General features: G+C 37.4%; 1 protein-coding gene across 1 annotated transcript; it reads left to right on the forward strand.

The window, feature by feature from the left end:
- LOC127619306 (junctophilin-2-like) lies at window positions 1-26,596 on the forward strand. Its single transcript, XM_052092177.1, has 6 exons — window positions 1-855; window positions 4,173-4,992; window positions 18,921-19,039; window positions 20,533-21,482; window positions 24,970-25,066; window positions 25,249-26,596. The coding sequence occupies exons 1-5, from the start codon at window positions 477-479 to the stop codon at window positions 25,048-25,050; spliced, it is 2,349 nt and encodes a 782-aa protein (XP_051948137.1). The 5' UTR covers window positions 1-476; the 3' UTR covers window positions 25,051-25,066; window positions 25,249-26,596.
- Window positions 26,597-26,984: the final 388 nt, after the last annotated feature.

Here is a 26,984-nt window from a genome sequence, read left to right on the forward strand (position 1 = left end):
AAACATATTCAGCAGCACCAATTGCAAAGCGACGAGGCAGGGAGAGGGGAGAGTGGTTTAAAGCCATGCAACACCACTGCCTCGACGATTTGATTAATAGTTGTTAACTTAAAAAAAAAAAGAAAAAAAAAAGAAAAAACATGTAACTAAAAAAGGCAATCCCTCTCCCAAGTAATTTCGTATACGACAATCTTTTGACGAAGTTTATTCTTTTGCGACAAAAACGGAGTTATTAAAAAGAAAAAGTATTTTGACATGTTCAAGGATATACCTCAACAAATGATGCGTGTAAAGTTGCACAAGGGAAAGCGCTCTCTCCAATTTACGCATGCCTATGGAATGATTTTGAATGCTTTATCATGATTTTAACACGTTACCGTAGTCTGATAGAGATTAAATCGTCCTTTAGTGTTGATTTAAAAATTCTAATTTGAAAATTCGAATTGAAAAGATTGTAATAATTGCATTGGTGAGTAATGAGTGGAGGGCGCTTTGAGTTTGATGATGGCGGGGCTTACTGCGGAGGTTGGGAGGGAGGTAAAGCGCACGGCCACGGGATCTGTACCGGACCTAAAGGACAGGGCGAGTTCTCCGGCTCCTGGAATTACGGCTTCGAGGTGGTGGGAGTCTACACATGGCCGAGCGGAAACACATACGAGGGGTACTGGTCGCAAGGGAAGCGCCATGGGCTAGGTGTTGAAACCAAGGGACACTGGGTCTACAAGGGAGAGTGGACGCACGGATTTAAAGGGAGATACGGGATGCGCATGAGTCAGGGTAGCGGCGCCAAGTACGAGGGCACTTGGAATAACGGACTACAGGACGGTTATGGCACGGAGACCTATGCGGATGGCGGTAAGGTTGCAGAATGAATTTTTGTGAGTGTTTTCCCAGCGTGTGTGCGAACTGGAACATTGTGAGCTGACATTTAAAGACCAGGGACCACAATGTATGGATAGTACTACTCTTTTACGCACGGCTTAAAATTTCGTGAATTTGTCTGTTCTTCAGGAAATCAATTGTAATTAAATTTAGATGAATGCGCATTTATTAAGTACACTACAGGGTATACTTACAAGCGTGAGACCCTGGCGGTGCCACAGATGGTCTTTTGGGTAAATTCCCGTTGCCAAGAAGCATTTGCCAGTGCAGAGTGGAGTGTAAATTAGAGGTGTCGCAAAGCCTGTTCTTATTGTGGTATAAGTACAAGTAAAGGACTCTTTCACTAGTGGCCAAGTCTTGATTTATTTAGCCACATATTCTGCTGTTAGACATGAATGTCTTATGTGTTGTAAACAGGGCATTTATGACAAAAGGGCTTCCCTTTTTATTGCATTCTTTCAATTACGATTTTTATCATTTCCAATTAGGAGCAATATATATTATCAACTAATGAGTTACTCAAATTACTCAAACCTTTAGCCACTGCAACAAGGGGGCGTTTTACTCCAAATAGGCTAATATCCTTTCACTTATCTAAAAGCTATTGAAAAACTTTTGATTTAATTAACTTGAACACAACTGAAAATGGCAAATAAGTATTTTCTCTCAAAATACATGGGCTAGTTTCTTGGTTTGTCATTAGCTATATACATATGCAACATTTTCAAACCTATTCAATGTTAGATTCATGGATGACCTCAGGGATAGGGAAATTTTTTACCCTAAACAGGTGTTTAACTTAATACTAACTTTAATTAAATAATATATATTCTGTTTAAAATGAGCATTAAAATGACACTTTCTGATTGTTAAACTTAGTGGAACATGTCAGTATTAAAGTGATAAACTACATCAATTACTTTGCTAGAACACCAGTGTGAAGTGACTTCATACATCCACTAAAGATTATCTTAGGACCAGTTGGTTAAAAGTTGTTGCAAAAATGGGATATGAAGTTATTTCTGAGAATATGTCATTTTTTTATTTGCAGATGCAACTTTTTTCAATGTTTTGTTTTCTAATGCATTGAAAATGTGGCTTAAGTGTTCAAATAAATTTTTGGGGCAACGGTTTATTGGTTGACTATAGGATTCAATTACACCATATTAGGAGCGTGCCTTGTGTGTGTCTCTTATAAACTCACTTAGCTCTTGGACACTATGGTCCTAATAAAGTGCCTGATATGGTCTTCTGCTCTTGTAGCCCATCCACCTCAAGGTTCGATGTGTTGTGCATTCTGAGATGCTATTTTGCTCACTACAATTGTACAGAGTGGTTATCTGAGTTACCATTGCTTTTCTGTCAGCTCGAATGAGTCTTGCCATTCTCCGTTGACCTCTCTCATCATAGGTGTTTCTGTCTGCAGAACTGCCGCTCACTGTATTTTCTTTGTTTTCAGCACCATTCTGAGTAAACTTTTGTGCATGAAAATCCCAGGAGATCAGCAGTTAAAGAAATACTCAAACCAGCCCGTCTGGCACCAACAATCATGCCACGGTCATGTTTGATGTGAACATTAACTGAAGCTCCTGACCCGTATCTGAATGATTTTATGCAATGCACTGCTGCCACATGATTGGCCGATTAGACAATATTTGCATAAATAAGTAGCTGTACAGGTGTTCCAAAAGTTCTTAGTGAGTTTATATGCATTTCCTGACCTGGTAGCTGAGTCATCACTATAATTAATGTTAAGTGCTGGTGCCAGTGCTGCACTGTGCTAATGAAGACACAAAAATAGCTGTGTTTGTGCCCTTCTACTCTGCCTGTCCCTCAGGACTGATGGAACTCAGACATGTGTTGCATGACAGGACCAGACCCACAAGCCCCCATGACATAAATTACTGCACGTGGTTTATTTCCCCAGAGGTCTATATGAAAGAGAAGATTCGTTAGCAGTTGTATAGCTGTAAATACCTTTGTCTCACATGCCTGAAAAAAGCACAGCTTATTGTGGCTTTATTTTTGAGTCAAGTGACTTGCCTGAAGGACATTTGGACTATTACATCTAGTTCTTTAAATTTCAGTGTATGTGTTTGTCAAGAAGATCAATAGAAAAGGTAAGATAGTGAGAGAGGACAAGAATTCAACAGTTACATAAAAACATTCAGCAGAAAAACTTGGCCAGTTTTTCCAAACTCATTATGGCATAATTTAGCCAAATTTACATCTAAAACAGTACGATCCAAGAACACACTGAAACTGTGTCTGTGTGTACGTCATTCTGACAACTGCTTTGTGTCATTTGTGTGTGTTATTATAAGTACAAATGATATAAGATATCATATTAATGTGCAGTATAATATTGGCTTACAATGCAATAAAAATACTTTATACAGATTTGGCTAGCTGTCCGTAATGAAGGAGCTCATGAAACCCAACTCAAGCCATGTCCACACTAATACATTTTGTGTTTAAAAACGCAGAGATTAACCAAAAAAACTTTTTACATGCCACGTTCTATGTTTCGCTGCTGTTTCCTATAACACAACAGCTGATTAAGACTTTATATATATATATATATATATATATATATATATATATATATATATATATATATATATATAACACAAAGCATAATGTTATACATTTACACGTAATACATTTTTTTAAATATATAAAAGTTTGTTAGTTTTATGCAGCTAAATAAGGTTGAAACATGTTATCACAGTCTTTAAAAAATATCTGTTTCCGCTTACTTATTTTACGTACGTAATAAAATTATGTATTTTACTTACGTAATAAAATGATTTGAGTTTTCAAATGAAAGTGAATTAGTACGGACATGGCATTAGTTCCCCCAGACTACTTAAGTTAGTCGATTTACATCAGAGATGCTAGAAGTAATGGTGGACCAATTTTGTTTTTACTGGAGCGATTTAAGGCCACATCCACAATAATATGTTGCCGTTTGAAAACACAGGGATTTTGCTACATTAACACCTCTCATCCACACTAGAACGGCTTTTTTCTGCACACCGAAAACAGAGAATTTCGAAAGTGCTCTCCATTACCTCATAGTTTGGAATACAATGACATTAGGTAGCTGAAAATTGAGTTTTCAAACAAAAATGGAATATTGTGGAAATTATCATAGTTCCCTTCAGACTGTGATTGACAGGACTAGATGAACTCCATCACTTTTTAGAGTTGTTGTCATCATTTCAAATGTCATTTTTGGTCAGTTGCAGACTATGTACATACCCTGAACAATGTCTCTGGTACTGCAGGTACCTTCCAGGGCCAGTTTACCGGTGGGATGCGACATGGCTATGGGGTACGTCAGAGCGTTCCTTATGGCATGGCAGCGGTGGTGCGTTCTCCTTTACGGAACTCGCTAAGCTCCCTGCGCAGTGAACACAGCAATGGCACACTACTGCAACAGGATGTCCCGGTCATCACCGCCACTAATGCATCTGGTCAGGAAACTTTGGTCAATGCTCCCACGCCTCTTGGCCCATCTCGTGGAGGCTTTGCCCTCACCCTCCACGTGGACCCCGATGCGGTTAAGCCCAAGAAGAAAGGCCTCTTCCGCCGTGGCTCGCTCCTGGGCAAGTTGAAGAAGTCAGAGTCTCGCACATCCCTATCGAGTCAGAAGAGCAAGATCAGCTTCTTGCGGACTGAGTCGGCTCTTAGTTCCACCGCCAGTGATGCCAACTCCACCATCAGCCTGGGTGAGAGTGAGGGGGAAGGGGAGGGTCACGAGTTTCCTCCCGTGGAGTCGGACATCGACGCCACCACCACTGAAGTCTACATGGGCGAGTGGAAGAATGACAAGCGCTCAGGTTATGGGATCAGCGAACGCTCGAGTGGGCTTAAATATGAAGGCGAATGGCTGAACAACCAACGTCATGGTTATGGCTGCACTACTTTTGCAGAGGGCGGCAAAGAAGAAGGCAAGTACGTTAACAACATGCTGGTGAAGTTGGTTAAGAAGAAGGTCATTCAGCTGAAGGGCACGAAGATTAAGCAGAAAGTGGAGCGGAGTGTCGAAGGAGCCCATAGGGCTGCCGCCATAGCCAAACAGAAAGCTGAAATCGCCAACTCAAGGTAAAGAGTAAAACATTTATCTTATTTTTGCAAGCCATAACTACAATTTTAGGATTTTAACTAGTTTCAGTGGTTCTTCTAGTTGCATGAGTGAAATAAATTCCAAAATAATCTCAGTAAATTTAATATGAATTTGTCTTTTGGCTTATATTTTTATCCAAAGTTATTATACAGTACATTTATTACATGGACAGTCCACCCTGGAGTTACCTGAGGTTAAGTGTCTTGCTCAAGGAGACAATGGTTATTGTTTATGGATCACAACCTCCTTGGTTTAATCCTACAGCCTTTAAATTACCAGCCAAGAACCACATAATCTCAGGCTCAGAGGGTGTGCCCAAAGTCTGTTCTCTAACTGTCTAATGCAGCACACAAAACTGGAAAACCCCTCCTCGATCAGCTTAGTGCAAATCTGATTGGTTAGTTCGATATAGCTTCCACGAGTAACAGCACAGGACACCTGGAAGTTTTGTTCACAAGGTTTTGTTTTGATAGAATGAGCATTACTGAGGATGAAATAATCACAGAATTTGAATCTTTTATTTTGGTCACACATTATACACAGTTTGTTTGCATATATACAGTGAAATGTATTAGTTTTCACATATCCCAGCTAAGCTGGGGTCAGAGTGATATAACCCAGCCATGATATGGCACCCCTGGATAGGGTTAAGATAGGGTTAAGGGCCTTGCTCAAGGGCCCAACAGTGGCATCTTGGTGGTGCTGGGGCATGAACCCCCGACCTTCTGGTCAGTAACCCTGAGCCTCAACCACTGAGCCACCACAGCAACTCTACTTAGAGTTTTGTTTGAGGCATGTAGCAAAAAGTGAAGTGGATATCTACTAGCAGAGCTGCATTTTCGGCTTTGTTTACTTAGTTATGTCTGTCAAATTCTCTATAATGAGGTTTTTCTGTGCTGTACTTAGACTCTCTACACATTTTCTGCTATTCTCCCATGTGTTTTCTGCAGAACCGCTTGCAAAAACTCGGGCACCATTATGCTGTATAAATAATGTAGTCTTTTATTATGGTATGATTCATCTCTGATAACCAGTGTTGGGTAAATTACTTAAAAATGGTAATCCACTACAAATGACTAATCATTTATCTAAAATTGTAATCAGATTACTACTAATTACTTCATTAAAAAGTAAATACATGACTAATTACTTTACTTTTAAGTTACTTACTTAAATGCTTTTCCGCTCAACAAATTTAAAATAATGTCTACATTTCTTTCTTGTTCATTTTTACACTTGCCATATATTCAGCACCTCATGTCTCCTTCGTGATGACTCGTTAAGTGGCCATAATTTATGTATTCAACATAAATAATACATTAGAAATAAGCATAACCCTCTAATGTAGTTATAAGTAATTAAATAGATTGAAAGTCAGTAACTGTAATCTGATTACAAGTATTTAAAATGTAATGCATTGCATTGCTTGTTTTGACTAAAAGTAATTTGATTACAGTAACTAATTAATTTGTAATTGGATCAAAGCCAACACTGCTGATAACCCGCCCCAAACACCCCATAATGACAAAACTGATTGTGATTGGTTACTTAACCTGTCAATTAGATGGCTTTTCCTGGCTAAATGGGCAGTTCTTGGCCAATTGAAGCAGCTATAGCCCCCATACCTATGCCATAGTGATACGTAGTTATATGCTACGTAAGATTAAGAATCACAAGGATATGCAATCTTTGAGATGAAGTATGTGACATTTTCAGTGTTACTTTCTTCTATCCAAGCTTAATATACAGAGGAAACTATATGTAATCAATTCATAGGTTAATTTTCTCAAAAACTGTAAACACTGTGTCTCTGTGGCCATATAAAAAAATCTGTGTTTATTTTGAGCTACCCGCTTAGACCCAACAAAGTTACTCCACCAATGGCGTGAGTTGGGGGCAGAGCTATCTGAGTGGTTGAACAACTGCAGACGAGGGGTGCATTCAGCAGGCTGTTTTGAAAACATTGTTTATTTTTGCAATTCCATTCAATGGCGCTAGTGCCACATATATTACATACTTCATACATATATTACATACTTCATACATATATTACATGCCCTTATTTTTTTAAAATATTTCCATGTTTTTTTATTTGTTATTGCTATTATTGTTCTGATTTAAACTTTATAATGCCACTTTGGGCCATTAATCCTGAGTAAGAAAGATACTAACTAGCATATACTGTTATGGTAGGTTTTGAAACTACAACTTGTAAGTTAACCAAGAGCCATTAGGCTATGCTATCATAGGAAAGCTGGCTCTTATTTCAAAATATGTCAATGTTTATTATTAGAATGTTATTTAATTGAACTAAATCAACCAGACAAATTATGTCACACCAACTAAAGTAATATTTATGGGTTATGAGTTAACAACTGTAGGTTACCACTTTTTTCAGTGTACACCAGTTAGTTGCAGCAAAAAAAATCCCTTTCTGTGATCTACAGTCTAATCAGTGGCAACAGAAATGTTACTTCCAGGTTCACTGCAGACAGTTGTGTGTCAGTGTCAAATTCTGGTTCTCTTATCTGTCTGGGCTAGTCTCTTATTGTCTATAAAGGTTTGTTTAGATTTCTCTCTTCCTACATTCAAACATCCACGTGTTCAAAAACAATAGGCAACTTATCTTTACTCAAACATAAAAGTTACTTTTATATACAACCCCAATTCCGAAAAAGTTGGGACAGTATGAAAAATGCTAATAAAAACAAAAAGGAGGGATTTGTAATTTATATTCACCCTTTGCCCTATTGAAAGCACTACAACTACACATTATATGATGTTTTTCCTTGTGAATTTAATTTCAAATTAACATTATTTTCAAATCAGAAGATTGCAACATGCTCCAAAAAAGTTGAGATTTGCCTTTTAAGACTAATAACCATTTGACGAGTTGAAATAACAAGGTGATGTGAAATAGGAGATGTTAAACAGGTGAGGCAATCATGTCATAGTATATAAGGAGCCTCCAAAACAGATTAGTCCTTCAAGAGCAAGGATCATTCAAGACTTGTCAATTTGCCAACAGATGCTTCAGCAAATAATCCAGCACTTTGAGAACAATGTTCCCCAAAGACAAATAGGAAGGATTTGGGGCATTTCACACTCTACAGTGCACAATGTAGTTAAAAGATTCAAGGAATCTGGTCTAATATGGGTGTGTAAAGGGCAAGACGAAAACTATTTCTGAATGCGCGTGATCTCTGATCCCTCAGAAGTCACTGTCTTAAAAAACCTAATTCATCTGTAATGGATATCATGAACGTGGGCTTGGGTTAACTTTAGTAAACCTTTGTTAGTCAACACCACTCGCCGCTGCATTCACAGATGCAAGTTAAGACTTTACAATGCAAAGCAGAAGCCATACATCAACACTGTCCAGAAGTGCTGCCGACTTCTCTGGGCTAGGTCTCATCTTAGATGGAAAGTGGATCTGGGTTTTTTGGTCGAAGAGTCCACATTTCAAAAAAGTTTTAATAAACAAAGCCATCATGCCCATATCCAGGCCAAAGAGAAAAAGGACCATCCAAGCTGTTATTAGCATCAGGTCCAAAAGCCAGTATTTGTATGTGCCAGGGGTGTGTCAGTGCCCATGGCATGGGTAACTCGCACATCTGTGAGAACACCATGAATGCAGACAGATATGTAAAAATTTTGGAGCAACATATACGTCTATCCAGCACCTTCTGTTCCAGGGACGTCCCTGCATTTTCCAGCAGAACAACTTCAAACCACATATTGCACGGATTACCAGTGCATGGCTGTGTGAGCAGAGAGTGTGGGTGCTAGATTGGCCTCTCTACAGTCCTGACCGGTCTCCAGTTGAGAATGTGAGGTGCATGATTAACCACACCATACGGCAACAAAGACCCTGTTCAATTAAGCAGATAAAGACCTACTGTACATAATTCAGTGCCCAGATTCTTATTAAGTGTTATTAGAAGAAATGGTGATGTTTCACACTGGACTGTCCCAACTTTTTTGGAGCAGGTTGTAATCATCTGATTTGAAATTATTGTACATTGTCAAAAAACAATGCAATTCACAAAGAAAAACATCATATCATGTGTAGTTGTTGTGCTTTCAATATAGCAAAGGGTGAATATACAAATCACTCTTTTTTTGTTTTTATTAGCATTTTTCATACTGTGCCAACTTTTTCAGAAATGGGGTTGAAAGTTACTTTTATGTTATTTTGATGGGTATAAATAGTTTGCTTATTAATAAGGAATGAGAACATTACAATCTTTTGTTTTTGTTTTAAACATTAATTTCTTTATTTGATTGATACTATCTTGTGCAATATGGTTTACCTTTGCTGTCAGGGCATCATTTTTAATAATGCACAGATGCATTTTTATGGGACTCGTTCAAAAACAGTGGTGTGCATCTAATGACTGAGAGAGCAGGGCTGTTTGTCTTTAGTTTGTGCATCTCCTTACAAGGAGGAAATATTTTATCAAAGCCATTGCACCTGCAATTGGCCTGCTGTTTACATCAGTATGATGATCTGCAGATGCTGTCAGGAGTGTGTGGAAATCTAAATATTTTATTCTGGAGGCAAGCTGCATTATTAGTGTCAGTGCCTTAGATTCTTCTTCATTATGTATGGAGTCAGGCCTAGACATATTGACGCCATGAATAGAAAAGAAGCTTGGAGCATGTAGTCTGCCTAGCGTCTGTTTGTTTTTGCAAGGTGGTATGGGGATGTTTTTTGTTTTTTATGTACACATCTTTTTTTTTCTTTTTTTTATCTCCTCTTCTCCCCAATTTGAAATGCCCAATTCCCACTACTTACTAGGTCCTTATGGTGGCGGGGTTACTCACCTCAATCCGGGTGGCGGTGGACAAGTCTCTGTTGCCTCTGCTTCTGAAACAGTCAGTCCGTACATCTTATCAAGTAGCTCATTTTGCATGACATTCCAGCATGTGGAGGCTCATGCTACTCTCTGCGATCTATGCACTAATTACCTCTTCAGGATATAAAGCTGGAACACGAACAGTTGATACTGATCCATGCTTGAGAATAAAAAATTTTGAAAATCCTGCCATTATTACATGTCATTATTGACATTCAAAGCAGTCCGGTGTAAAATGATTTGCACAAACACACATTTTTCTATGTTTTGGGACACATTTTCTTCAAAAGCAAAACTTGTCCACTGTGTCTTCAGTGACTCTGATGCAGGGAGTACATGAAGACTCTTATGTTCACTTTTACAGCCAACAACAGAACACTTAAAGTGCGTACACACTGCCAGCGACATTGCGCGCGACAGCGACTCCATCCCATTCATTTTCAATGAGAGCACAGTGACTTCCGGCGACACGAGCTGTCGCGACCGTTGGTGACTAGATGTGGGCGTGTCCAGCGACGCGACAAAGTTGAGACAAGTTCAACTTTATTCAAATGAAGAGCGACTTACGGAAGTGACAGTCAGTAGGAGAGAAGACGGGAGAGCTCACGTGATCCTTCTCTCTCTCTCTCTCTCTCTCTCTCTCTCTCTCTCTTCTCAGCTCCTGCAGTAATGGAAAGATGGATAAAAGGCTAATTCTTGCTGTTAGAAATTTTCCAGTGCTCTATGATATGTCTCTTCCCACGTTCAAGGACATTTTTAAGAAAAATACTGCGTGGAAAGGTGTATCTGAGATCACAGGGATTTTGTAGACCCAGACAGACCGGCATTTGCATTTTCGCCGCAGATAAACAGCCGCTATGGCAAACAGCACGCCTAGTTTGTCATTCATCTTTGATATAAAGCATTTTATGTACTGATTCCATTTATATTTAGTCTTTTCCCTCCAAAATGTTTGATTTAGCGGCAAGAAAAGAGATTTGCTGTCAACAGCAATGGAATGACATCCGTGAATGTCATTTATAAACGTTACTAGGCAACCAGTAGTGGGAACGCCCACTAGCGACTTCACCGCCAGCCACTGGCGACCTGCAGCGACAAAGTCTTTATGAGGCTTACGAAGCTGAGACATTATTCTTCTCACTGTATCTGCTCCAGCGTGGAAAAACATGGGGACTGTGTGTAGATCACTCAGGGGAGGATCTAAGATAATAGGGTTCTAAACTGTTCATTTTGTCACACTGTTTTTGATTAATAGAAATATAAGAAAGAGGAGCGGGTGGACTTTTAACATTGTAGGGTGGTTGTGCACACACACTGCCAACTCACATTTCTGTACAAACACCATGTAAAAGTGATTCTACAGTAGAAAGCACATCATCATCAACTCAGTGTCAATGTTGAATATATCGCTTCTCGGATCAAATATCAAATTGACATAAAAATTTGGTTTGTCGTGTATTCTGAATTTATTTTATTTTTTTTACAAATTCAAAGAGGTTTGCAATTCATTTAAGTCATATTTTATTTGAATTGCAGTTGCATTATTCAGATGGTCATCATTTTTATGACAATCAAGCACATTTTCCCCCCAATTCTCATTGCTATATGCAAACAAATCTCATTTTTATTACTGTAATGTGAAAATATGTAGTTGTACTTAAGCCTTACTTATGGTGCTGTGAGGGTAGTTGTGGCAAAAAAGATTATGAAGCACTGCAGTAAGGTAATGAGAATGTGTGTGGGCGTTTCTGCATGATGTCTGGCTTTGGTGTCTTTGGAGTGCAGGGCTTTGGAAAGAGGGTGCGAGGCTAATGAAAAAGGCTCAATCTCATGGAAGTAGAATAGCTAAAATCACTTACAGCACCTTTAAGTAAATTAAGCAGTTAAATGTTTTCAATTTCTTTTTTTATTTATACAAAATTAGATTTTTATTTAGAGTTTGTTTATATATGTTTAAAGAACAGCTCCATAAAAAAATTTTTGTTGATGATTTCATATGATACATTTTCTTTTTTATTACTTGAACTCACAATAAAGAAGGTTCACAACCAGCACAGAATCAACAGTAATAGCCAGTCTTTCTTCTAGCTGAAGAATAATACCATATTATTGATTTTTGGGAACACATCACACAATCAGTGTGCAAAACAAAATGTTAGAATTGAAGGGAAAAATAGAAAAGTCCTCTATGGAAAAACTCTACTGCGTTTGACCCTACAGGCCAACTGACATGTTTTTGGGGTTTACATTTACCTTACATAATCCAAACGACCTTTCTAAAGACATGTGGTGAGATCAGAGATAAAAACAGGATCGGCACCGAGGGCGGGGGTTCGGGGGACTTTGGGGGTAGTACCCCCTCAGCCAGACCACTGTGACCCCTCTGTAAAAACTTTGTATTTTAACCCATTTCTATAATTTAGTTATTATCTTTTAAATGTTTTTAAATAAAATTCAAGCCTAAATATTCAACTAAATTGTTAAATAAAATAAAGAAATAAAGAAAATTAATCCTTAAACTACTTGTAGTGAGTAACTGAACAATTCATGTGAAATGTGGGGACAGGAGTTACGCTGTCTGGCCAGTTGTCTGCTCTCTTCTTAATTAGAAAATGTTTTTCTGCCATGTAATTCAGTCAGAGCTCAGTGGCTCAAAGGCTAAAAGAAGGAAATGGATTTAAGAAAAGGATTTTACAGAGGATAAGGATGAATGAATGATGTTATTGATGTAACTAAAAAGCACCAGCACTCGATGCGTTAAGTTTAATTGTGAGTACAGCGGTTTACTACCTTTTGCTGTGTTTTGTTAATGAATATAAGTGAAGTTGTCTTAAACATTATTTAGGTTGATAAATAGATAGAATTTCATTTACTCAAACAAACAAAATTCACAACAAAATTCCATCAAATTTAATTAAGATTTATAAAAATGTAATTAATACAAAATTAAATATATTAAGATTTTATTCATTTAATTTTGTTTAAGATTACTCAATTCAATTTAATGTAATTTTGTAATTAAATTTAAATGCGTAAATCTGAAATACAGGCCAGTTTTTGGAGTGTGCTCTCCAAAGGCTCATTTGATTAGACATTTATAAAAAAAAATTGATTTAGCTTTTTGTAAATTTCTGCCACATTTTCAGACACATGTACAGGCATTGGATAAAGAAGCATCTTCTGGCTGCAGCCTCTGCTTCACATATATCACACACTCTGCTTTAGGAGGTGTTTAGGTTTGTGTGGTTTTTTAAACAATGATAAATCTTATGGTAAAGTGGCAAATCTGTGCCCCTTCAAAATTTCAAATGCCCCCTTGAGTAAATTATCCTGGCTCCGACTCTGGATAAAAATAGTGTGACTTGTAGTTTGTTCGACCAGGTCCAGGTGCAGGTTAGCCCCCTTTGCTTTATCACAGTTTATTTAGAACAGCAGAGGGTCTTGTGTGGAAGACGAGGCTCCTCGGAGGCCATGGCACTGGGTGTAAATGACGCACATGGGTCTGGTGTCAGAAAAGAGGCCTGCCTAAAAAAGGACAGGCACTGTTGCTATATCACAATCACAGGGGAATGCAACAGCTGATAGCCCCTTCTATCTGCATCTTCTTAGACAAGACAAGACTTCACAGTTGGACCACATTGAGTCTATAAACCCAGCTGAGTGATGTAATCTGCTATGTATCCAAATCCAAAGATACAAATCTGTTTTATTTATTGTATTGCCTAATTACATTATAACATATTGCTCAATACAATAATTCAGTGGCTGTCTTTGAAATAACACTGTAAAACTCTGCTGTTTCCTTTTGTGCTGGTCTTGGGCAGTAATTCCCAACTAGGGGTATTTATTTAAATCTTTTTAGTTATTCAGTTAATTATTTGCTTTGTTTAAAAGCGACTTTAATGTAAGTTAGGGAAACACTTGACTACTTCAACAGAAACACTTTTGCCGGTCTTACATGAAGAAGTGCATGTCAGCAATGGTGTCGGATCATTCAGGGGTTATAAATATTGTCCAGCCTGCAAATAAGTGAGAAGGCTGATGGTATATAGATGTACAACACCCTGCTTAAATGCTGCACACTGTAGCCTACAGCCCTCTATGCCATTACAGTACTTATTGGTGTTTATCAAAATACATCATATCCAGTTGCATTTTTTGCAAGTGAGCAGAGCAATATGATGAAAGACAACAATGTTAAAAAAAAAAAGATTATTTTATTATTATTTTATAATCTGAATATACAAATGTTCCACCAAGTAATATAGTTCATTATCCTAACTTAAGGAGTTTGTGGTTGCTAAGCAACGAAGCAAATTGGTGGTCTAAGGTGTGGGTTTATAGTAATTTTACAACAGCTTTAAATGCAGTTTTATAATTAACCTCTTTATTGTTCGCTTAGTGAAACTGAAAAAGATATTGATATAGATTATTTTCGTATTTTCTGTAAGTGTATCTGTATGAAGGTATCGGGACAATGCAATGATTATTCAGATGGATCTAAAGGTCAGAGTTTAGACAGGACATTTAGGTCAAATAATACCTCTGTATTATACAGATTAACAGCAGTCATGTGAAGTCCAAGCTTTGGTATAATATATGTTGATATTTGATACGTTATGAAAGATGAGAACGATGAACAGGGAAACAACATCAAATCATTTGATCTACCAAAAGTCTGTAATGTCAGACATATCTTATCATATTTACCTCGTATTGGTATAGTAGGCCTACTGATTTCTTTGCTTTGTTGTAACTTACAGCTCAAAATGTGGAGATAGAGGAAAGATTTTGATATAGTTGGTCGCACGTCTCTCTCTACTAACAGGCTGGCAACCTAAGCAATACTGAACAATACATCCATACACACACAAATTGTCAACTTGTTTCTTCGAAAGCATTGCTCAATATTTTCTGTTCGTACATGGTCAGGTTTGCTTAAATTTTATATGGCAACATAAAGAAACTATGGACTGTTGTGTTATTGATTGACATGGAAATATATCTATAATGAAGATATTCACTATTCTCACTATTCACTAGTTTCACAAAGTTTTTAAAAGTCTTAAAATGGGTTACTAAATTGTGAGTCTTTGCTGTCACAAACGTTTTATTGCAACAAACCAGTAGGATCAAACTTTTACAAGCTTGCCAAGTCAGTGGTAGTAAAATGTTCAAAATGTTACTGACTTATAGATAGCTACTTTAATAGGACATTAAGAAAGTTCCTGCCAAGAACATAATTATATATGAATCAACAGTATCTCTATGATAAACTATTGGGAGCCATCTTTAGTACAGTATATTTAAGAGGTCTGGCTATTTTGAACCCAGGATAACATTACAGCATGGAAAATATCACAGAGCAAATACTTCATAGCGATTGAGACTCACTGAGAGTGACTAACAACTTTCCCTGAGACTTTACAGTGGAGGTTTCCTCATATGTGAATTGTATAAATGCATTTAATACATCTGAGTGATCATCACTTTATAACAAAATTGATACAGACAAGGCAGATATGTTACAGAATCACTTAAACAAACTGTAACGGCAAAGTTAAGTCATTGCTCTTTATTAAAATAAGTACATCTTTTAAAGAAATACAGGAAAATATGGAAAATAGGTGTTTGCTTTAAATGCATTATGCTGATGAAACTATTAGCCTCCATTTTAGTTGTGCAGTGAAATATTTCGTAATGTAGCACATGAATAATTTAGCTCATGAGTAATTGTGCACTTGTAATTATAATCAATGCATATGGTAGAAAATAAAGGGTGGCCTGCCCTGCTCTAAAGCAGTCTGTCCCAGCAGAGCAACACTCATATCTCACTGTGAGGTGCTGGGTGTTAAATGAGAGATTTATTTTAGTTCCAGCTCAATGGGTGAAGAGGACACCGTCTTCTGCTAAAAATAACCTCCTGCCATAGAACCCTCACCAAACATCTTCCTCTAGTATTTAATTGAAACACACTTTGAGCAACCTAAACTCTTGTGCCATTGGGGCTTCTCTCTGGATCATTCTTCTATTATATTGTTGTTGTTGTACTGGGCTCCTGCACTGACTGGGATGAGTGTTGCATGGAGTTCTTAAGAGTTGAACGGATGTTGATGTTGCTTTTTTTAGTGCAGACAACTGCTAACCCATCTCTCCAAATAAGGACAAGGCGGGGATGTCTCTGGGGTGCTCTGATTGAACTAGCAAGAACAGCTAGTCCAAAGAAATGGGCGGACATCAAACAAATACTCTGTTCAATACATTTACATGCACTTTAATAGTTTGTTTTCAGTCAGACTGAAATAGTCATTCTTCATTTACACTTTAGTCAAACAGAAATCGCTCCAGTCAGATTTTTGCAAAGTTGGACTGACAATGAAAATCCTAATGAAAATCCTAACTACAATGAAAATCCTAATAAGTTGACTCTACTGAACTGATTGAGTAAACTCGTTCCCTCAATTGAATTGAGTAATGGTCAAAACTTGTGTGATTAAGTTCACTTAACTTAGTGTTCATATAGAATAAACTTAACTATTTAAGTTAAAGTAGCTATATATATAAGTAGACATAACTCTCTAAATGGTTTGCTATTTCAACTTATTAATTTTAATTGAATGGGCTCAAATTTAGGTCATACAATAACACAGCTTAATGAAGATTATAACTGATTCTAGGTCAATCATTAAATAAACTTACTTCACCACATAAATTAATATATGCCTATACATCCATTGCACATGCATGAGTAGAACTGAGATAGTGTTAACAAGGTCCAACTTGACCAAAGGGGACACAGATCAGCCTAATTGTGACATCACAAAACAACTATTTGCAACAAAACATCATAAATAATACTACAAAAGAGCTAAAACCTCATTGAATTCTTATTATCAACTATTTAAATGCCCCTATATGTTCACTTTGACAAAGGAAACATCATTAAATAATTCAAGCGAAAGGCATTGTGAGTATTCCCAATAGCCTCAATTGTGTACTCAATAGTTTATAACTAGTTTATAAAGTTTATAAAGAGTTATTAACACTTAAAATCTTAAGTCTATGGATTTTTAAGAAAAATAAGTTAAAGGTACTTAGATATCTGTGTTATAAACCCAAAACTTGACATTTCAAGTAATGTTAAATTAGGATTATGTTAAAAATTAGGATTATTAGTGTTGATTATGCACTTGTAGCTCTGTTTCGTCTACATTTATACACATTAATCAGACCACAGTTGGTGTCTGCATTGCATACATGCTTCGAAAGGTGGCGCCTAATGTGTGTTTAACAGTTTCTCAGCTGACATCCTTTTTTCAAATATTCGATTACACATTGTGTCATGCATACTTTGACAGACTGTAACCCAACTATGCAAAAATCCATCTTGATTATACAGTAACTGCACATGTAAACGGACTGTTGTCTGAAATATCAGCACAATATTATTGACTGAACATATTACCTTTCATAACAACAAAAGTAGGTGTGTTTTCCAATGCAGCCTAACTATGTCAGACCTTTGGTGTTATCTTTGACACAGGATAAATTAACAGCTGCAACATTCAATTTAGAAATAAACACAGTTTTCCTTTAATAGTGATGGTCTGAAACTTTGTCACCGTGTATTACATTCATTCTGTTGCTTATAGGTCATCACATGAAGTCCAGAATATTTTGGCTGTATTGATGCTATAGGAAGTTTTGGTTCTTGTAGCTCAACTGGTAGCATGACAGCAATGGCAAGGATATGGTATGAGTCTCATATGGAATAATGTACTTAGGCTATTGTTACAAATCTATACATTGAATGCTTTGTAAGTTGTTTTGAATAAAAGTGTTAACCAAATTAATAAATTATAATGTATTTGTTATAGATTGTTCGAGAAAAGAGGAAACCAGCAGCTTGTTAGAAAAAAAACACGTCCATGTGTTTTGTTTTATTTTTAACAGTTTTGTGTGTCATTTTCTCATGAACCCGCCGGCGGGTCCTTAGGGGCCTCTATATCGTGAAATACGTGATTGTTATCACCACAAAAAATTAAAATAAAATAAATAAATACACACACACACGGTCAAAACTTGACTGAAATGTTTCTCATGATTTCAAAGGCGTATGCTTAAATGTTTGAAATATGTTTTGTAGACAAAAATATAATTGTGCCACCATATACATTTATTTCATTATAAAACTACAATTTATTTAAAAAACAAAAAGTTTTTGAAATTGATGACTTGGACAAATAATATAGAAAAGCATCCAATAAGTGCCCAACACAGATGGGAACTCCTTCAATACTGTTTAAAAAGCATCCCAGAGTGAGACCAAAAGAAGTTGTTTGAGAAAATATCAAGAGTACATTTCAGGAAAATTCTAGACAAAGGGGGACTACTTTGAAGATGCTAAAATATTACAAAGTTTTGATTAATTTTGGATTTTGTTTAGTAACAACATAATTCCCGTAGTTCCATTTATGCTATTCCATAGTTTAGCAATGATTTCACTATTATTCTAAAATGTGAAAAAATAAAAAACAATTATAATAAAGAATGAGTAAGGGTTTCTAAACCTTTGACCGGTAGTGTGTGTGTGTGTGTGTGTGTGTGTGTATTGTATGTTCATCATAAGATTGTAAAACATATTTTATTATGAATAATTAGAGTCTTTTTATTATTTAAATTTTTTTTTTTTTTTGCATTGGGGGGTTTTCTGAAAGAATTAGGCCAATTCGTATTTGGTTTACAGAGAGCCCATTTTTCTTATGTATATGCTGTTTGTCCAATATAATTAATAACTATCCTAAAAATATTTCTTTACATTTAAAAATATATTTTTTCTAATAAAGAAGCAGGTGTTATTATTTTTATAATACGGTCCAATTCTCTCCAATATCATTTTATAAATCCTCCCAAAGTTATCTTAAATGAAGACGATGGTAATAAAAATGAACTACTTTTTCTAGTCCACAGAATTCACAAGTGTACCAAGACATGTTTGGTCCAGCCACATAGAGCCTGACTAAATGTCCTTTTGTCCTTCTCCACAGAACAAACCATGCCAAAAGCAAAGGAGATTCCGCAGAACAATCCGCCATCGCAGCTAACAATGAGTCTAGTATTGCTCGTGTGGTTGCTAGAGAGCTCTCGCCCTCCTTCTATCAACCAGGTAGGTTCAAGACTTTATTGTTTGCTAATTGTGCATTAACAGAGTCCACAGGAGCAGAGTCTGGTTAAGATCGTCTCTGTCCAAAGACAGCATGTTTGATCAGTGGATGTAGTAGCTCATTGAAGTAAATGCAGCCAGAATGCTCGTTTGTCCAGGCTTAAAGTCAGACTTACATTACAGTAACATCGATTACAGAACATACTCCATGCTGTTAATGTGTACATTGCTTTTGAATGTCTTCATGTAAACCTCTCTTGGTGTCTGAAACAGGATTAGATTTCTGAGACAAGCTTCTCAGCAGTTCACCACGTTCCTGTGTCTTGTCCCTTCTTAAGGGCACGGCTACGCTCTTGACAAGTTTATTTTGGCACAAATATCTCAAGGGTCTGTCTCCAACATCTTGGACAAAGAGCAAGTCAAAAGACACATCATTATAGCTGATTGCTATATTAACTATAAGAATCTGCATTTGTGAAGTTTTTCTGCAAATGTTCCATCACATTTCCTCTTTCTTGTTAAAGTCAGGGATTTGTAACTTTAATCTTGGCCTCTGTCAGTTACCTGTCAGCCTGAAACTGGGTATGTTATTTAAGACATTTAATTTAATTTAACACAAAATTATAAAAACGTAGATTTCTTTTATATTATCTTATATTTTTATACTACTATATTTTATTAGAAAAAAATGGGAAAAGCCAGGAAAGGTTTTGACATTTAAGATTCCGTCATCTCTGTTTTGAGCATTGTATATGAGCAAGTGTATGGACTACTAGTAGAGTAAATGTTGGGTTAAATAAAATAGAATTAATTAATTTTAGAGTAAAAAAGTTTACAGCTAAAGAAATGAGTAGTAATTTTGACAAATAAATGTATATGTAAGTATACAATTACATACACAAACATGAGATGAAGACAATACTCAGCTTGTTATGTTGCACACTAGTCAACCTGTAACATCACAGAAACACTTAGGGTGCTCCAGAGCAAAGGGGCTAAAGGCCATGGTATACTTTGGTTTTCCCAGTGCCACTATGTCTCCCTCACAGTGCGCATGATGCAAATTTCATCATTAGAAAGGCAAGCCTGACTGTCCACATGCAGCCTAGGTTTTCAAGACACACAGGCAATGCACGTCTGTATGCACCATCTGCACATACACTTGACATTGACTGCACTTTAATAATATCAGAAAGCAGTCGTAGTGTGCATGTGTCGAACGTGTCCATATGGCCTTGTGGTCTAAAGAGTATAATTTTAAAGGCTGTGCATTCGACCCTGTGAGAGACATACTGGCACATGTAAAAACAAAGTATACCCTTGCCTTGATGCTGCTCTATTGCTTATTGTTTGTGAAGAGAAATAGGATCAAGCTAAATCATTCAAGACTAGAAATTATTATTGTGTACAATATGCTAGTGTCAACCTAATATTAGCCAGTAAAACAAGAATCATGAGCATGTATTTGAATCGATATGCTACACTGTGTCCCTCAGGCCCAGAGTATCTGAAAAAACGAGCCTTGCAGGAGATCGCTGAGAACAATGAGAACACTGACACATTGTTAGCTGAAGATTCCCAGCCAACACCCCCGGACAGCCCCTACATGCATGAGATTGAAAATTTGAGACCAAGCTCTACCTCTGCACGCACGCCCTCACCCACTCCTGCCATCATCCCTCTGGTCTCCAGCAAGGAAGATTCAAACCTCTTGAGTCCAGGGAGCTGGAATGGAGACAAGACCAGTCAAGGTAGTGGTAGCAGAGGCAGCAGTCGAGCAGGTAGCAGGCCGAGCAGTAGACCTACTACTCCGTCTTTCACTACAGCTGTGGCTCCTACTCCAGCTGCTGCCCCACCACCCACTCATGAGGAGCGGTCTGCTCACAGCAGCAAGGGTGCATCTCGTTCCTCCAGCCGCCAGAGCGCCAAAGCTGAGCAGGGTTCCGACATGGAAATCAAACCACTGCAGATATTGGACTCAAAAGCAGCAGAACCTTCCCCCGCTGCTATGCCGGTAAGGAACAGCCTCGTCGTCACCACCGATGAAGAAGAACCGCCTCGTCCTGCTTCCAAGCTGTCTTCCAAAGCAGTCACCCCTGAGCCAAAGGCACCTGAAGTCAAACAGAGAGCTGAATCAAGACAGCTTGGAAATGAGCGCCCAGCCTCTATGATAAGAAGCAAGTCTGAGCCAAGGACAGAAGTTATGGAGGAGAAGAAATTAACCAGCAAAGTTGAGCCTAAACCTTCGCCAAAACGAGAGCCAAGCCTAGCCCCGAAAGCTGCACCAAAGCCTGAGCACAAGTTAGTGTCTCAACCAGAACCTAAGCCTGTGGTCAAGCCAGTTGTTAAACCGGTTGCTAAGGTTGAGGCCAAAGTAGAGCTGAGGCAGAAGGCTTTGGTCAAAGCCCCCAGCGAAACAGCACAAGAGTCTCTGGAGCTAGATGAGGTAAGGCAAACAAATCAAACCTTGATACCTTTGTTTCACATGGGTATATCTCACGTGGGTATTTCAGTCCCATTAATCATAACAAATATAGATACTTTTTACACCCCTAATTAAATACTACTGCCATACCAACACTACTACTAACGTACAGTATCTGGGCATCACTGCAACGTGTTTATTGTGTTTATATAGAGTCCGATAGACACCCTATAACAAACCCTAAACCTAATCCTAACATTCCCTTATAAAAATTAGGATCACCATGTTATTTTGTGGTAAAATCATAGTAACCACATTTAATACATGGTTACTATATTAAACGCCAAATTACTATTGTAATACCATGGTTAATTGCATTACATTTATGACTTTGGCAAAAAAACATGGTTACTGCAATATTACTACAGTAAATCCATGGTTAATTTTACCCAGATCAAACCTTCATCGCAACTCCCCAACCTTCAATGTGACCAAATCACTGCAAGGAAATCAACCTTTATATTTATTTTTTATTAATAAAATTAACAAAGTAGTATTAAAGGAAATATTAAGAATGGAGACAGAAAACAGGTGGGACAGAAAAAGAAGGACAAAAGGCAAAATCGAAAAAAGGCCACATGAGAAAAGCACATCTTCATCAGCCTTACAACGCACACCACTGCAGCGACACTGGGGGCACAGTTTGTCTTCAATTTGTGTGTTTGTACTAGACTATCGGAGAGCAAATAGCGTAAAATAGTGAGAGCACCTAGTGTAAATAGTTCTTGCTCCACTGTAATTTCTTCACTTCTTAGAGATCAAAAATCAAAAGTTTTGCACCATAGTATTAACAAATTCAACAAGATTCTTTTTTTTACAATACAAACATTTCTCCCTAGATTTCTATAGAATTTTAGAGTAGGTTACAGATTTTTTTACCCTGCAGTGCTGCGATATCAGGGTTAACATGGATGGACTTAGGAAGTGTCCAATCGTAGTTGTCACATCACTACAAGGAATCATACCAGTATAGTCCTCTGTCCTGATTAAGATGAGCTAACAGTGCTGAAAATGTTTTGCTATCATTCCGTACCAAACCGTGCTCAGGTGTAAATGCTACTGGAACTGTTGCTATTGGAACTGTTGCTTACCATGCTCAGAATTGTTCAGTCTGTTGGTGGAAAAGCACCTTTTGTTTCACTTTGAACATGTTGAAACACATTCTGTCTGGTCTTAGAATGTGCATCTATTTGAATAATCAAAGCCCAGTGTGCACTGGCCAGTCTGTCTTAGCTTCAGCTGTCCTCCCAATGGGCCATTTTAATGGGTTAGGATGGTTAAGGAGGAGGCGGAAACCGGCAGAACAGTCAACATAACTTTAATGACATAAAAGAACTGAACATAACATAAAACGCATAGATGGGCACACACAGTATGTCTCTCTCTCTCTCTTGGCATCCCCGACGACTCCTCTTATCTCTCTCCTGCTGATTGAGCCACTCAGCGCCAGGCATGCACCCTCACGGCCCGGCCAAGCCAACAGCTCCTGAGTATCCTGGAACATATTGCTCAGGGAACTATAGCTGTCACCGACAGATTGTGTTCCTTGAAATTCAGCCCTGTCTCCAGTCCTATGACCACATTTTTCACAATCAGGCATATCTACTGTATGCAAGGCTAAACATCAAAATGACAAATTCTCACCTTGAGAAAGCCCTTGTGTTCCCTCAGAAACCCAGTATCACATTGCATCACTGCAACATCTCATGGCTAACACAGATTGGCTGTTTCTAATGCAGAAAGCACTCAAAGAGCTCATCGTATATGAAAGCCATGCTATATTTCATAAAAGAATTTAAGAATTTGCATGGTGATTTACCAAAAAGATCTTTAGGTTTTAGGTATGACCTTTGATTTATTTGAAATGTGACTTGTGACAGTGACTGATTTGAAAAGATTTTTCACTCAAAATGCCCAACATAGTCTCATGACAATAATTTGTACAAGATGGCTAAACTGTAAGATAACATGTGACTTGCCCTGTAATAAAATTACATTTAAACAGTGGTGGGACGTGCATTTAAAGTCTAGGCCTTCAGTGTGATTCATGCCATTAAGAAAACACAGTTTCACAATGAATAAGACCCCCATGCCTTTATGCATCATACATTAGGTCGCGGCTAACTAGTAATACCGATTGACATTTTATAAACATGTCCACACACGAAAGCCAGAACTTGAAATGACACTTAATGCTCAAGCAAGCCTAATTTTAACTGCAGTATGACTCCCGAATAAACATTCAAAAATCATACTTTTTCATATGAATCTACCAAGGAGGTCTATAATACCTAGAAAAATCAATTGCTATTTCAATGTTGCTTGCAATACATTTCTTTCGTCAGGGTACACGGTTATGGTTAATCTGGCATACTGGGCATTTTCCTAGTGGGCCGATCAGGGGCGTAATGGCCATCGGGAGGATTGAGCGTGCCGGTGGTTCGGCCACGAAACGTGCCGAATGGGCCGCGATAAGCAACACTGAGCCGCCGCGTTATGCAGAACGGACCACAAAACGCAGCCGCGATAAGCAGAAAAGGACAGCGAACACGCATTTGTTTGTAGATTAATTAAGAGTGGAAAGCGAATAAAAATACATAGGCAAAAATGTGATTGAGATTGAAAGGATGAAAAGTTTTAATTTATTTGGCATTATACATATTAGGCCAGCACAGTTTTGCTGGCCCTGAGAATTCGCCACTGCTTTTAGACCAACCAATCAACAAACAGAATTTCATATCAATACATAATAATTTTATTTGAAGGTAACGTCTGTGAACAAATCTGGTTACTCATTACATATTAATTAATGCAGTACAAATAAGATATTGATGTATGTCAATAACCTGTAATATAGGCCTACTCGCCTTGTCTCGTTCCAAACCCTGATGTTTTCTTTCTTTTTTGAAAGTTGCAGGCTTGGGATTGATGCCTTTTTCACGCATTGATAATCAGAAGATTTTTCCACTGATTATCAATATATATATATATATCAATATAGATGGTTTTCAGATACAAATTGGGCTGCTTGTTGCACTATAGTCTTTTCAAACATGTTTCTCAACACAACTTTGGAAAAGTGTGAGTGACAGGATATATTAAAGATGGTGGCAAACCGGACACGTCTGGTGGACAACACAGCGCGTTCTAAATTTCTGCTGCCACTTGAAGTACAAAAACCTTCGTAACTTTGATCTGCCATCTGCTGCACCGTATTAGCTTGTCCTGTGTGTGTGTCTGATACCTGTGCCTTTCCTGATTTTATAAATCTTTCCTTCAGTAAATCTTTCCTCTTTGCCATCTTGTACTCTTATTATGACTTGTCATGAGAACTGGTTGCAATGTTCTTCCTTTGAGTGATTCCTCATGTAAATACCAAGCAGTGGTATTTGATAATTATACTTGCAACAACACAGACTAAAAGTTGTAAACAACACTCTTTTCTCAGGGGCCAAATACCATTATGATCTGCATGGTTATACTCCTCAACATTGGTTTGGCGATTCTTTTTGTTCACATCTTGTCTTGAGGCATCAAAGCCTAAGGTAAGCTGCTACTGTTTGAAAACAGTTTACATTTCAATGGATTTTATTCATTTTTGATTCAGCCTGATAGATAGACCACCAGAATATAATGCATGTTTAAATTTTAGTAGGGAAATAATATTTTTTTCTTGTGACTCTGTGGGTATTATTACGCACACCTTTTTCTTGCCAAACTCATCCAGGTGAAAGAAACTACCGTGGGGAGCTGCAAAGATGCACTGCACTCCATTAACGGCTCTGTTGTTGCAATATCCAGTTTCAGAACAGCCCTACTGAGCTACTCTAAAGATGGCTGCCATCTGTGGTTGAACTGAGTGATCCCAAATGATCGGTGTGTTTCTGTGTCTGAACATTGAAGAGTAAAGCAATTGAACACATTTGCTGATTGTAAAAGGCACTGCTGAATTTAACAGTTTCAACTCAGTTTGATAGTTAATCTGTGAAAAGGGCTAATTTATACTGTGTATGTTTCACAATCACATGTCACATATTCAATTGTGCTGGACATGTCAATTGGCATGCAATATTCTACTTTAGAGAATAAACATACATACGGTTATGACATTTCTTTTCTTTCAATGGCTGTAACAAACATCAAGTCCACCAGTGCACTTAGCTTAACACCAGGTTGTCACACTACTAAAGTTTTACCAAGTAACATTATGAAATCTCAGATGCTGTAGAAAAATGCACATTTAATAAAATGTCTTAAAGCCTCAAACTTGCCCTGCATGACAAAGAGAGATCCTGACTGTAAAACAAAAGTCGTGCCTGTAAGTATATTCCATAATAAAAGAAGGAATAGTTGTGTAGTATTCATTTGTATGAATACTGGACAAATATTCAGAGCATCGTCTTTGCTTTGAACATAGTTGAAGTTGAATTTAGTTGAATGGTTGAAATGCTTGAAAAAAAGAAAACTACATTTTTAAAGTTGCAATGAGACAATTAAATGTCTAAATGTGTAAGGTGGTTAATGTTAAGAGGGAATCATGTTGTCTGTAAAGATAGCACAAGCTTCCTCCTATAAATATGGTCTCCAACAGTTTGGCTGAGAGATTTTAAACTATACTATTTACTGAATGGGACGGGGGGAATACTGTTTGGCTGTGTTTTACTGTGAATTTGTGATGACTGTCTGTTCTGGCAGATGGTTTTTTAGCATTTTTCTGCCTGTATAAGATATAAAATAAGAGATTGAGAATATATAAGCCCGGTTGTGCAACAAATTCAGTAACTATGTTTGCCCCAAATTTTATATGCATGTGTGCACATTTGATAAGTGTTTTGTACATTTCTAAACTATGGACTTTTTGTCTGAACATTTGTTCTAAAAATGCATAATTCATGGTTTTATCTAACTGCAAAACTACTTTAACCTTGATAGAGTAGTTAATATTATGTCAGATTTGATAAGATATGATATATATTGGAACTCCAGGTCTTACAGGAGCATGTAAGCACTCTGTTAACTGTCCAAAATGTTATTTATTGACGAAATAAAGGGGTGTTTTAAATTACTTTTTTTTCTAGAATCACAACTAAGTTAATTCATCAATGTGCTACAAGCTACAGATTAAGTCCAAATACTAAACATTCAAATTAGAGACAAATACAGTAACCAGTTGTTAATCCTTTAAACTCACGGAATTCGTTGTGTTGTTTTTAGCGTTTGTAGCGTGTTGTTACAAAATGTGTCTTCAGAGAGAATTTTAGATCAAGCCATACAATAACAAATTATTTATCAATTGGTTTCTGTGATATGATTTGTAAATGCATTACATTTGGCTATTGATGAAGCAATAATATTCAACATGATTATGATACATTTCATTACTTAGTTTATGTTTACTCCATTTCACAAATTCATTTCTTCTCTACCCGTGTCTGTAGCATTCTGCTACATTACATATTGCAG

The sequence above is a fragment of the Xyrauchen texanus genome, chromosome 25, assembly GCF_025860055.1.
Source record: "Xyrauchen texanus isolate HMW12.3.18 chromosome 25, RBS_HiC_50CHRs, whole genome shotgun sequence".
Classification (NCBI taxonomy): domain Eukaryota; kingdom Metazoa; phylum Chordata; class Actinopteri; order Cypriniformes; family Catostomidae; genus Xyrauchen; species Xyrauchen texanus.

Excerpts from the sequence above, each read along its gene's own strand:
- LOC127619306 (XM_052092177.1), top strand. The coding sequence starts at position 477 with ATGAGTGGAGGGCGCTTTGAGTTTGATGATGGCGGGGCTTACTGCGGA. Across the intron at positions 856-4,172 it reads GGAGACCTATGCGGATGGCG|GTACCTTCCAGGGCCAGTTT; the intron begins GTAAGGTTGCAG and ends CTGGTACTGCAG. Across the intron at positions 4,993-18,920 it reads GCTGAAATCGCCAACTCAAG|AACAAACCATGCCAAAAGCA; the intron begins GTAAAGAGTAAA and ends CCTTCTCCACAG.